The sequence below is a fragment of the Narcine bancroftii genome, chromosome 3 (assembly GCF_036971445.1).
Source record: "Narcine bancroftii isolate sNarBan1 chromosome 3, sNarBan1.hap1, whole genome shotgun sequence".
NCBI lineage: Eukaryota > Metazoa > Chordata > Chondrichthyes > Torpediniformes > Narcinidae > Narcine > Narcine bancroftii.
The window spans coordinates 113,675,531-113,689,039 of NC_091471.1; the positions used below are offsets into that span (position 1 = coordinate 113,675,531).

The following is a 13,509-nucleotide window of genomic DNA, read 5'->3' on the forward strand; positions in this document are numbered from 1 at the left end:
ATCTTTTGTACTTATTATCTCTTTTCAATTTAAATTGATATGCTTTTAAAAATGAAGTTCCCGTTTGGCTGTGAGAATTTTGGTGCCTCTGTGCATCATACAATATACGTGACAAAACTCTTTATCAATCATGATTTTCAAAGCTCAATCTGGTCTCTATCAGGCCCAAATAACTCATGGCACATAACTAATGAAAAAGAAATGCAAGCCTCAGCAGGAATGGCTGTGAACCTCAAATAATACAAAACAAGAAATTCAAAACATCACGACAACCCGTTTAATGTGACCATTGCTCGGAAACACAGTTTAGCCCCTCATTTGTTATACTATTACCGACGTATCAGAACTATATAAAAAGGCACATGAACAGATAAAGCACAGTTAATTATACTGGTGTTTGAATATATCACATTCATAATATTGGAAGACTGTTCAACATCTGCACAGCCCCATGGCAAAAAAAAACCCAACAGCTCGTGGAACTCAGTTGGAGAAGAAGAATTTTTGGGTCAGAAACCTTCATTAATCCAGATGAAGGGCTCCAGTCTGAAGCATTGATCATACTTCTCCCACTGATGCTGCTCGAGCTGCTGGGCTGTTCCAGCAGAGACAGTCCTTCTTTTGCTCCAGATTCCAGCAGCAGCAGGCTTCCTTTTAGAGATTGAACTGAGATGATGACAGTAATAATGCATCATTTTCATCATCTCTGGTCTCCCTCCAATCCTAATGTTACAGAATCAATCTCAGATGAATTCTCAGGTGGAAAATGAATTACGCGGTCACATATTTTACAGCTATTTTCTCTGAACTTTGTGATTTAATCTTTGATTAGCTTGTTCATAAAATATATTTTTTTAAATGGTCAGAGGAAAAATTACTTTCCTTTCATCTTTTAAAACTCCAGTGAAGAATGAAGAAGATTGTGTCAATAAGATACAATCAATCTCATCTATTTAACCTAGTATGATCCAATTTCTTTTAAAGGGGTTGCCCCACCAACCCCCCCCCCCCCAAGCATTCTCATCCAAATATTTTGCCATATTTCAAACAAATTCAGGTAAGAGAACAAGAGCAAGGATTTAAAGTAGTGAAGAGATTCTTAAAATATATCATCTGATGACAATTAGATCAATGGGTACCACTGGAATAGATCAAACCTATGTCATTTGATGATGTGAAGTCTATACTTCAGATTTATAGACCATGCACCGTTAAACCACATCTATTTTTTTATGTCATTGACTGCTAGTTTAAATAACCAGGTTTATGGGAAATAAATCATAAATAATTTGGCCTTGGTACTTGATCTATTTGCCATAAAACTATGATAAATATTTATTTCTATTTACCAGCTATTTCTGTTCACATAAAGCTGATATATGAACACAGGAACATGGAGAAGATGCCACTTTCTCACTGTGGGTGGTCTAGAATTTTGCAAAAGAAACTGCTCAATTTGACTTCTCAGCTTTCTTATTTTTGAATTAACATTTAGAGCATCCTTTAGAAAAGCTTTTGATTTTTTAAAGTCAAGATTATACTAATCTTGGCCACTGAGGGCAAAAATGAAATGAGCCACACGTGGGAGGCGAGTGAAGAAATCTAAACTTTTCCAATTAATTGGCATAAGGAATGTTAGTGTGACTTTTTCTTTAAGCAACATAATCCCAGAAACTTTGAAATAGAATGACCAGATGCAGTCATAAAAGTTTAAATGTCATGATGACCTTGCAAGTAGATAGTTCACTCTAGATAATGATTACCTGCAAGGTATTATGGAGAACCCTTCAAGCACATTGATCTCATAATGTCCAAAATAAACAAAGGGTTTAACCATTAGATATAAATAAATCCACACAATATTCATAGAAATAAATGTTCTACTGATTTGTTTTTGACAGCAGGTGATGATCCAGTAATCAGAACTGTGTCTACATTGTTGAACAAGGTGGTACTGTTGTGCCTTCAAATAATCCACATTTAGATATTTTGCCTGGTGGTGCAATGAGAATCCTAGTCATCAAAATGTCTTTTCTCATTTTATACCCATCAGTTAAAGTGCATCACATTTTATAATCCTTTCCTTCAGTAAGAGCTGTCCCAGACATCCTCAGTGCTGGGAACCTGCTTATGAAATTCTTCAACTGTAGCCACGAGTGCATCTCTTTCCAACTCGAGTGTATGGATGGCTTGCTTTAACTTCCCTTCATTCAAGAGCAAGGTGTTAACTGTAGCTTCCAAACTCTCAATCTTAGAATGAGCAACCTTGACAAACAAACAAACAAAATAGAGAGTTGAGTTTATAAAGCACTTTTCACAATTTCAGGGCAGTCAAATCCAAAGGAATACTTCTGAAATACAGACAGGACCATAATGTAGGGGGAACAATAACATTTATTATGTATTGTAGAATATCAAAAACAATTAAGCAAATGATGAAAAGGCAATGCCGAGTGTAATGATTGGTCATGTAATCTATTGTTTGTTAAATTGATGCTCTTTTCAAACAGAAGTTGAAAAGGGCAGGTGGGACCTTAGTTTCATCTCACATTAAAAAAGCCAGCTTGTCAGCTCCCCGAAACATTCCCTTCAGTTAATCTTTTTCACCTAAATGGCGCAGCCTAAACTTTGATGCCTATACAACCAAGGCAGTGGGGAATTAAACTATTAGAACCACTCAATAGGTCAGGCAACATCTGGGAAGGCAGTAGGATGGTCAATGTTTTGGATTCTCGATTTGAAGTATCAGCCATCCCTCTGCCTCCACTGATGCTACCTAATCTGCTGAGTTCCTCCAGTAATTTGTTTCTTGCTCCAGATGACTGGATCTTATTGTCCCCTTCATGTCATTAACAAGTTCCTTGTATCGTAGGCTTGAAATAAAACTTCAAAATACTGCACCAGTGAAGCCTACACAGTTATTAACAATGTTAGCGCTTCATATTTATAAACACATTGATTAAATTTCGCACCATACCTCAAGCTCCTCCAGGAGATCACAGTTTTGCTTGCGAAAACTATTGTTGCTCTTTTCCAATTTTTCTAATCGTTCGTTTTCACTCATTGTGGGAGAAGAATCTATTAGCTCATCCTGAAGAACATGATACTCAACCTCATAGGCCTGCAGTTGCTTGGATAGGTCCATCTCGAAAACCTGGACAAATTAATAGGGCTTATTTCAAACACCCAGTTTTCTTTACATTTACTTTATATTAATCTGCCTGCTTTACAGGATTTCTATTGCCCATTTTATTTCTCACCATTTATCTTATCTGTTAATATTCCAAATATCCCTTATATAAACAGTTCTGGATATTCTTTATTTTCAGAAAGCTGGATGTTGGAAATCTGAAATAAAAACAAAATGCTGGAATGGCCATCCTTGTGGAGAGACAGTTTGAGGTTGATTAACTTGTTTCTTTTCTCTCAGTTTTAAAGGAGAGAGAAACTGAGTTAGCAGGGCAGGCTGTCAGCCTTTTGTCTGAATTTCTTCTGGCGAGGATTCCAAGGAAAGAACACTGAGACCGTTAAGTGTAAAAAATATGATTGATCTGATAAAGGCAAGGGAATTTGGGCATTGCAGGGTTATAGTGTTAGAAATGTATGCTAAATTTTATGAATGAAGAGCAGAATAATGCTCTCACAATAATGATAAAGCTTATCACAATTTCAATTAAGTGAAACTACCATAGTTTCTTCAGATGGTGGGAGATGCAATATTAAACATGGAATCAAGAAGCCGTCACTTAGCCCTGAGCTGTGAAGCAGTGTTGTCAGCACCATGGAAGTCCGACACATAGATACAAGTAAACCCACCATCTCGTAGTTAGAGAACCACTTAACCACCACTACCAGTCAACCTCCATGGGACTGTAAGTTGACTATTACAAGTACAGGGGCTCAGTTCTCATGTCCTCCTTGTGACGGCAAGGATTTTGTCCTGGTGGTTCAGTTTCTTCCCACATCACACACAAAGACGTGCAGGCCTTTAGTTAGTTGGCCACTGCAAGTTTCCTCCTGTGGTTAGAATCTGGTAGGAGCAGAAATTTGTGAGAAAGTAGGGAGAATAAAGATAATGGGATTCAAAATGGTGGGTTGAAGGTCAGCATGGACTTCATGAGCTGAAATTCTGTGCTGCACCTGTGCAACTCCATGATATTTCCTAACTATTCACAGCTGTCCCTTTGACCATTCCTCCTTTCACTCCATTTCATTTCCTGTACATGATTTGATACCGAATTCACCCATTCTAGTTTACAATATCTTGCTCCAATCATGCAATATTAATTTCAGAATGGTTTAGCGTGATTGGGAAAGCAGAACCACAGCTGTTCACCCAAATCCCAGATGTCCTGCAAAAAACATGGTGTTGTTTGCACAGCATATCACTAGTTTCAGTGCAAAGTCTAGTTGAAAATGTTAGGGCAAAAGTTAAATCTAATTAATAGCAGACACATGCTTTTGGCTGGTTGAAGGAATTTTTGAGCCATTATGCTACATTCTCCAAAACAGATATTCCTCATGTGATTATTCGTAATTCATCAATATTTCATCAGTATTCATAATGTTCACTTGAAGACTTCCATCCTTTTATAGTTGCCCAATCACCAAGCACCCTAGAAGAATTTAATTTAACGATTCAGCATGGTAGAAGGCTCTTCCAGCCCATGAAATCTGGGTCACCCAATGAGACCAAATTAATCTACCTACTGCATATGCTTTTGGAGGGTGGGAGTAAAATGGAGCACCCAGAGAAAAACCAAGCCCATCACAGAGGGAAGGTACAAACTCATTAAAGACAGCGGCACATTCAAACCCAGGTCGCTAGCGCTGTGTTAAAGCCAATGCCTACGCTAACTATGCCACCCAGAACATATAGATCTGTAAAACTAGGCATGATATCATACTGTCCATATGCAATTCATTACAAAAACCATGCCTTGAGTAAACACATGCCTTGAGTATACACACAAAAAGCACTGGAGATGGAAGAAAAACTAAAACATACACAAATTTCTAAATTATGCACAAATTTAGGAAGATTTTTAAAAATGAAAGGAAATAGAACTTTTAAGTATTTCTCAAATCCCAACATGCCCCATATCTAAATGTTTTCTGCAATATCTGATATGAAGACTGTCACGGGCTAAATGCAACAGCCTTATGTTCTCAAGTAAAATAGTCCAGCTGGAACATAAACAAGTGTTAACAGCTGGAGCATAAACAACTGGTAATTTCCACCACTTTTTTTGACGCATTTATCTTGGCTAAATGTTTAACCCTCTCTAACTTAGGTTGTCTGCTAAGTGGTTAGGGTGGAACGGTTAGTGCAGTGGTTAATATTTTGCTATTACATTGCCAGAGACCTGGGTTTGAATCTGGCGCTGCCTGTAAGGTGATTGTACATTCACCCTGTGACCTGAATGGGTTTCCTCCAGATGCTCAGGTTTCCTGCCACCCTCCAAAAACATACATGATTTGTCAGTTAATAGGTGTATTAGGGCAGGACGTGCTTGTGGAGTGAAAGGACTTGTTACCTTATGTCTAAATTTAATTAAAATAAATGCAAGATCCTTTCTGATGCAAATGCAGCCAATTGGCTTTTTTCTGTGAAACAAACCTTCAGATTTCCCATTTACCTTCTCCTCGATCTTTTTAGCTATCTACCAAGTAAACTCTAGAGACGCAGACTGGAAGCTGCAAGAGGTGGAGAATAACCTCATGATTGCCCATTCCTTCTTCCTACAGGCCCACCATTTATTGGTTCCAGCACCAATAACTGCTAATCTTTTCACCTCACTTAACCATATTTTTGCTTTTGATGTAAACAGTAGGAAAGACATACTAAAGAAACCAATACTTGACTGCTTTGAGCGGAATCCTGGGGGTTGGGGTCATAGCCAAAAAATGGTTGAGAATGGCTTAACTAAAATACCATTCAGCAAGATTTCTGAGATTCACCACACAATGGATGAAGAAATGCTTTCCCATCTCAGTCCTAAACAATTAATCCCTTATTTTGAGTCTAATCAGTGAGAAGCCTTTGTATTTGCCTTGACAAATCCTGTCAGATTTTTGCATCATTCAATAAAATGACATCTTACCATTTGAAGTCAAGAATATGGACTCAGTCTGAATAATTTTTCATTACAGGACAACACACTTTCCCAATTGAGATTGAGAGTTCAATTGTATTGATCTTTTTTGTATCAGTCTGATGAACCTTTGGTGAACTCTCTCTGATGTAAGTATATCCTTCTTTAGGTGAGGAGGCCAGATCTGTACACAATGCTCCAGGTGCTCTCCCAGCAAGGTCCTGTGTACTTGTGGCTAGACATTCTTGAACCAGTTCATAAAAACTCTTGCCACAAAGGACAACATACCATTTACTTCTTAATTGCTTAGTGATTCAAGGACAACCAGATCATTGTGACCACACCCAACCTTCAACCCCTCAATTTAATTTCCAAGAAATCTGCCTGCAATTGTTATTCTTAATTGTACACCACACCATCTTTCCAAGGAAAGATAAACAGGAGGCAACATAAAATATACAAATCAATGAATGATTTAACAGCATAATCCAGGTAATATACCTGATTTATTGTCTTTTCCATCTGCACTAGTCCAAGATTAGGGAGTGTGCACTTTATAAAGTCAACTATCGATTCTAGGCTCTCATGCTGCAGAATTAGTGGCTTGTGGCTCCCTAACAGACTAAGAGCTACCTTAAAGATGACTTCTGACCCTTGAAGGAAGATCATATCTGCAAAAGAAACAAGAATATTCGTAACACAGCATTTAAAATAGACTTTGGTGAGGGGGGAGATATTTTAAAAATAAACTCTACTTGCATTTCTTCAATTAATAATAATGAAAGTAAAGAATGAAAGAAGCTTTACAACTTTACTCATTCACGTAATTATGGTGGAAAAAAAGTCCTGAAATTGCTGAACTGTTTATTGCTTTATATTGCTAACTTGAAAACAGTTCTACTAATGGAAAGAATAGAACTTGCTTCACAACCTTTCTCTTAATATCTCAATTCTTGCATGATTTTCATTACAGCAGTGGTTCTAAACCTTTTTCTAGGGGCTCTGTGATTAGTAAGGGATTGCTTAAGGTGGTATGTGGGTGGAAAGAAAAAGTTTGAAAACCACTGTTTTAATCGTATCTAATTGTTTATGTAAACTATTTCGTAACTCAAAGGAAATGGGCCAATGACAATTTTTCTCAAGCAAAATATTCCAATAACAATTGGGTCTGGAGCAGAAGTTCTCAACCTTCCTTTCCCACTCACATACCACCTTAAGCAATCCCTCACTAATTACAGAGCACCAATGGCATAGGGATTACTTAAAGTGGTATGTGAGTGGAAAGAAAAAGGTTGAGCACCACTGCTTTACAGTGTCAAGAATTGCAACTTAAAATGAGCAATAATATTTACCAAACACTCTGGCGACAAAACCCAAAGGAAACTGTGAGGCAAACATAGTGAGAAACCATGGGGCAGCATAAAGGCTGGGGCTAATTTCATTCTCCTCAAAGTGGCAGTAGAGGTCTCGGTGATAGTCATGGAGGAGTCGTGAAAGCTGGTACATCTGTATCTGTAAGCCCAGAACAAGAATAATTTATTGATAGTCATACCCAATTGAATCAACATTAAGCAGCTTCTGTAACCATTGTTCTTGGGTGCAGGGCCCCGCAATGCAGCAGACTTCAACTGGTTTTCAGCCGTAACTTGAACAGTTCTGGCAGAGCTCTCTGGAAAAATCCAAACAGCTATTTCTCAAAAGGTTTCCACTGAGCTTTCTCAGGAATACTGGAGAAGGGCAGCTAGACTTGCAGAATTTCAAAATTTGATAGCTTAAATAGACTCCTCTACTGTCATAATTCCATCATAACGCAAGCAGTAGTAGATAATACTACTCCCTCATATCCCCCTCTACTCAACATTATAGGAGGCATAGATAGGGTGGACAAACAGCAACTTTATCCCAGGATATGTATAGAAGGGGAGTGGAAGAGAGTTTAGGGGCATTTTTATTTTTGTTTCTATTTACACAGAATAGTGGGTGCCTGGAATGCATCACCAGGGGTAGTGGTGGAGCCTGGTACAATAGGGTAATTTAAAAGACTTTTAGACAGGCATGTGGATGCAATAAAATAGAGGGATATGGATGTAAGGTAGGGAAGGTTTAGATTGTTAAGTAGATTTATGTAGGTGGGCACAACAATTCGGGCCGAAGGATCTATAGTGTGCTGCAATGTTCTATGACTTTGTCATTTAATTAGACCACTGTTGACTTTTCTGTCCTATTACATCTCTTAGTTTCCAAGAATCTAACAAGATGAGTCTTGAATTTATTGACTCATCAACTGAACATTTGTTTATAGCCTTGGGAAAGATCTCCAGGGATTCACATTTCGAGTAAAGATATCTTTCCTCGCTTCATTACCAGAAGGGGTTAATTTTGCAACCTGAGTCACCAGCCACTTGCAGAGTGCTCTCCAGTCACTCACTCAGAAAATATCCCTTGCTGAATTCAAATCTCAGGTGAACAGGCCCCAATTGGCATCAAATATAGCTCAGGATAAATGATCAGTGTCATCAGGTGCATCTAGACACATTTTGAACAGTCCCCCCACAAATTCATTGAAAACTTTGAAATTTCTGAAATACTCCCATAATTCTGCTTGGGTGATGTCAACCTGCTGCTCTCTCCCTACCCCATCCATTCCCTCTGGCTCTGAAAGCACACAAACAATATTTATCAAAGTTACCAATTATGCATTTCTATGACTTTGGTCCAATAGATTTTCTCTTCTTCTATAACCTTCCCTAACTGAAGGTTATAGAAACAAACAGCTGCATAGTCATCTTCAGCAGAAAGCAACTCCCCATCTTTCAGTGACTAAAGTATTAATTCAGACAAGACTGCAGAATTAGTGCAATGTAATATCTGTACCTGCAGAATAATCATGTCTGGACGATATTGCCTTCTCAAGCCCATATCATACATGAGAAACTTCAGCATCTGAAAAGCATCCTCTTCACTCATGTGTAGCAGCAAGATTCCTGCCACAAAACTAAGGCCTTGGCAGTAGCCCACCTCTGGATCCAGCAGAGAATAGGCTTTTAAAAGGTTGTATAGCGAAAGTTGTCCAGCACCCAACTGAGTGGTAAAATAAGGATGTGTTGGAAATGTGCGGCCTGGAAAAATAAAACAGTTCAGTTCATCAAAACAAGGATTGCAATAAGCTTCAATTATCTTTTGATTGGTTCACTGAGCATCAGCAAATGTCCAGAATAATAGAAACTAAAACAGGGATAATTTAAAAGGCGGAAGAATGCAAAGCACATTAAAAGGCATAAAAAGATATTGCACTGTTCTTACTTGATTGCTTAACATACTCAAATTTTCTTTAATTTAGAGGATTTTCAGCAGTACTTATTTTTCCAGAATAATACCTAGTGTCGACGAGAATATTCTCCCAGAATCACAGTGCGGCTTTCGCGCAAACAGAGGAACTACTGACATGGTCTTTGCCCTCAGACAGCTCCAAGAAAAGTGCAGAGAACAAAACAAAGGACTCTACATCACCTTTGTTGACCTCACCAAAGCCTTCGACACCGTGAGCAGGAAAGGGCTTTGGCAAGTACTAGAGCGCATCGGATGTCCCCCAAAGTTCCTCAACATGATTATCCAACTGCACGAAAACCAACAAGGTCGGGTCAGATACAGCAATGAGCTCTCTGAACCCTTCTCCATTAACAATGGCGTGAAGCAAGGCTGTGTTCTCGCACCAACCCTCTTTTCAATCTTCTTCAGCATGATGCTGAACCAAGCCATGAAAGACCCCAACAATGAAGACGCTGTTTACATCCGGTACCGCACGGATGGCAGTCTCTTCAATCTGAGGCGCCTGCAAGCTCACACCAAGACACAAGAGAAACTTGTCCGTGAACTACTCTTTGCAGACGATGCCGCTTTAGTTGCCCATTCAGAGCCAGCTCTTCAGCGCTTGACGTCCTGCTTTGCGGAAACTGCCAAAATGTTTGGCCTGGAAGTCAGCCTGAAGAAAACTGAGGTCCTCCATCAGCCAGCTCCCCACCATGACTACCAGCCCCCCCACATCTCCATCGGGCGCACAAAACTCAAAACGGTCAACCAGTTTACCTATCTCGGCTGCACCATTTCATCAGATGCAAGGATCGACAATGAGATAGACAACAGACTCACCAAGGCAAATAGCGCCTTTGGAAGACTACACAAAAGAGTCTGGAAAAACAACCAACTGAAAAACCTCACAAAGATAAGCGTATACAGAGCCGTTGTCATACCCACACTCCTGTTCGGCTCCGAATCATGGGTCCTCTACCGGCACCACCTACGGCTCCTAGAACGCTTCCACCAGCGTTGTCTCCGCTCCATCCTCAACATCCATTGGAGCGCTTTCATCCCTAACGTCAAAGTACTCGAGATGGCAGAGGTCGACAGCATCGAGTCCACGCTGCTGAAGATCCAGCTGCGCTGGATGGGTCACGTCTCCAGAATGGAGGACCATCGCCTTCCCAAGATCGTGTTATATGGCGAGCTCTCCACTGGCCACCGAGACAGAGATGCATGGAAGAAGAGGTACAAGGACTGCCTAAAGAAAGCTCTTGGTGCCTGCCACATTGATCACCGCCAGTGGGCTGATAACGCCTCAAACCGTGCATCTTGGCGCCTCACAGTTTGGCGGGCAGCAACCTCCTTTGAAGAAGACCGCAGAGCCCACCTCACTGACAAAAGGCAAAGGAGGAAAAACCCAACACCCAACCCCAACCAACCAATTTTCCCCTGCAACCGTGTCTGCCTGTCCCGCATCGGACTTGTCAGCCACAAACGAGCCTGCAGCTGACGTGGACTTTTTACCCCCTCCATAAATCTTCGTTCGCGAAGCCAAGCCAAAGAAAGAAGAATTTTTCCAGCATTTCAAACACTCCATTTTTTCCCTTCAAAGCTCAGTCTGTTTACTGTACTAAGGTTTACAGACATACAGTGTTACCACCATATTGCAGCAGTTCAGATAACAGAAATTTGCCCTTAATAGAATTCACAAGAGTGAAAAGAGAGAGAAGTGAAATAAAGATTTACTTTAATTGAATTCATGTGACAATAAACACAAAGGTATAGAGAAATGAACCTATTACCAAGGAGAATGATTCATTGGGAGAGGCTGCTTACAGGAAACTGGCAAGGCAACCTTTTCTGTTTACACATGTAACAAACAATGTAACATCTATTTCCAGTTAATTAAAACAACCCTTTATCTCTGCCTTTCATATAATCAGAATTCCCTTACAGAGAGAAATTACCAAGAGAAAAACTTTTTGCTATGTCGCAAGAGTACATGAGAATAAGTTTTTGAGGATTGCTTTATCCAAGGTTACCCTTGTACCTTGCCCACTAAATAAAACCTATCAAACAAAGTTTAATAGTGGGCAGTGTGTGGGTGCGAGGGGTAGCTTGTGTGGATTCGACAGCTGAGTGGCCTACTCATTGATAGATTAGTGACAATGTAAGAAACAACCAATAGTAGGAAATGGAGTTTGATAATAGGCTCACTGTCATTGACCATACGAGAAAGATCAAAAACACTGGAATGAGCCTCATCACAGAGGATCGCTTCTCATTTTCTCCACTGCACAAAGGGACCCAGGTTCCACAAGCATCACAATCTCAGCACATATTTTCTCCCAGTCCTTTACTTTTACCTCCCTTGATTAACTCTACACACAAATAAACACTGTGTGGTCAACAGCTATTGAATGTGATGTTTAATTTTAATGAAACAGCATGGTAGAAGACCCCTCTAGCCCATTGAAACCCATGCTGCCCAATTACACCCTATTAGCTTACCACATTGGAGAGTGGGAGGAAACTGGAGAAAATCCATGCAGGTTACAGGGAGAAAAAACAAACTCGTCAGAATCAGCGCCAGATTAAAACCTGGGTCACTGGCGCAGTAATAGCGTTGCGCTAACCACACTGCTCCTGGTATGTCCACAACTTCAGTCAACGTCTAACAAGCTTACCATTGGAAATGAATATCAGTACCAAGCACAAGCCACACATTGATAGATCAATTTGTAGTTGTTCCCCACACAATATTATAGTATGACCTGCTCCAAGATTCTTTGCTGGATTTAAGCCTCCAATGACACTACATCATTCCTTCTTCTTTCTTTGGCTTGGCTTCGCGGACGAAGATTTATGCAGGGGTATGTCCACGTCAGCTGCAGGCTCGATTGTGGCTGACAAGTCCGATGCGGGACAGGCAGACACGTTTGCAGCGGTTGCAAGGGAAAATTGGTTGGTTGGGGTTGGGTGTTGGGTTTTTCCTCCTTTGTCTTTTGTCAGTGAGGTGGGCTCTGCGGTCTTCTTCAAAGGAGGTTGCTGGCCGCCGAACTGTGAGGCGCCAAGATGCACGGTTTGAGGCGATATCAGCCCACTGGTGGTGGTCAATGTGGCAGGCACCAAGAGATTTCTTTAGGCAGTCCTTGTACCTCTTCTTTGGTGCACCTCTGTCACGGTGGCCAGTGGAGAGCTCGCCATATAACACGATCTTGGGAAGGCGATGGTCCTCCATTCTGGAGATGTGACCCACCCAGCGCAGCTGGATCTTCAGCAGCGTGGACTCGATGCTGTCGGCCTCTGCCATCTCGAATACTTCGATGTTAGGGATGAAGTCGCTCCAATGAATTTTGAGGATGGAGCAGAGACAACGCTGGTGGAAGCGTTCTAGGAGCCGTAGGTGATGCCGGTAGAGGACCCATGATTCGGAGCCGAACAGGAGTGTGGGTATGACAACGGCTCTGTATACGCTAATCTTTGTGAGGTTTTTCAGTTGGTTGTTTTTCCAGACTCTTTTGTGTAGTCTTCCAAAGGCGCTATTTGCCTTGGAGCGTCTGTTGTCTATCTCGTTGTCGATTATACACAAATGGTTGTATATTCAATAGATTAAAATAAGAAAGCTCCTGGCATGTCAAGTGATAAAGAGATTGGGCTAGTAAAAAGAAAGCTTTGGATTTACTCTATTAATTGTATTTAAGACAGATGGCAATTTATTCATTTTCCCCAAGACAAATCAACTATATTAATCAGTTAAGTGCCCTTATTGTCTAAAAATGTAAATTACCAAATTTTCACAATTCCACGAGAGAAGATCAAGATGTAATGACTCAGCTTAATATCCTGCAGGAGGATTAGATAATTAATATGTTCAGTGTGGAAAAAATTAAAGAATATTAATTGTAATCAACAGTAAATGAATGGATACAGTTGGATAATGAATATAGATTGGATTAATTCTGAGATCTTTTACAATGTTAAAGGCGTTACACAAACATGAGACATTCTTACTTTCCCCATTATGGAGGAATAGAATAGATATCAAGATTTTAGATGACCAGTGCTAATGGGGTCATTCAAAACGAGTCACAGATGGTGTAAGGATAGAAAA

General features: G+C 40.2%; 1 protein-coding gene across 13 annotated transcripts in view; it reads right to left on the reverse strand.

Annotated features, from left to right (window-relative positions):
* Positions 1-254: 254 nt before the first annotated feature.
* The window catches only part of LOC138757498 (TBC1 domain family member 1-like), a 312,814-nt gene continuing 299,559 nt past the window's right edge, over positions 255-13,509 (reverse strand). For 12 of the 13 annotated variants that reach the window (XM_069924959.1, XM_069924956.1, XM_069924957.1 and 9 more), the window contains 5 exons: positions 8,970-9,214; positions 7,448-7,607; positions 6,597-6,766; positions 2,978-3,154; positions 255-2,265 (listed from right to left, as the gene is read on the reverse strand). In XM_069924959.1, coding sequence (XP_069781060.1) covers positions 2,086-2,265; positions 2,978-3,154; positions 6,597-6,766; positions 7,448-7,607; positions 8,970-9,214 — 932 coding nt within the window. In that variant the 3' untranslated portion in view covers positions 255-2,085. The remainder of the gene's footprint in view (positions 2,266-2,977; positions 3,155-6,596; positions 6,767-7,447; positions 7,608-8,969; positions 9,215-13,509) is intronic. The other variant, XM_069924958.1, reaches the window with a different exon arrangement.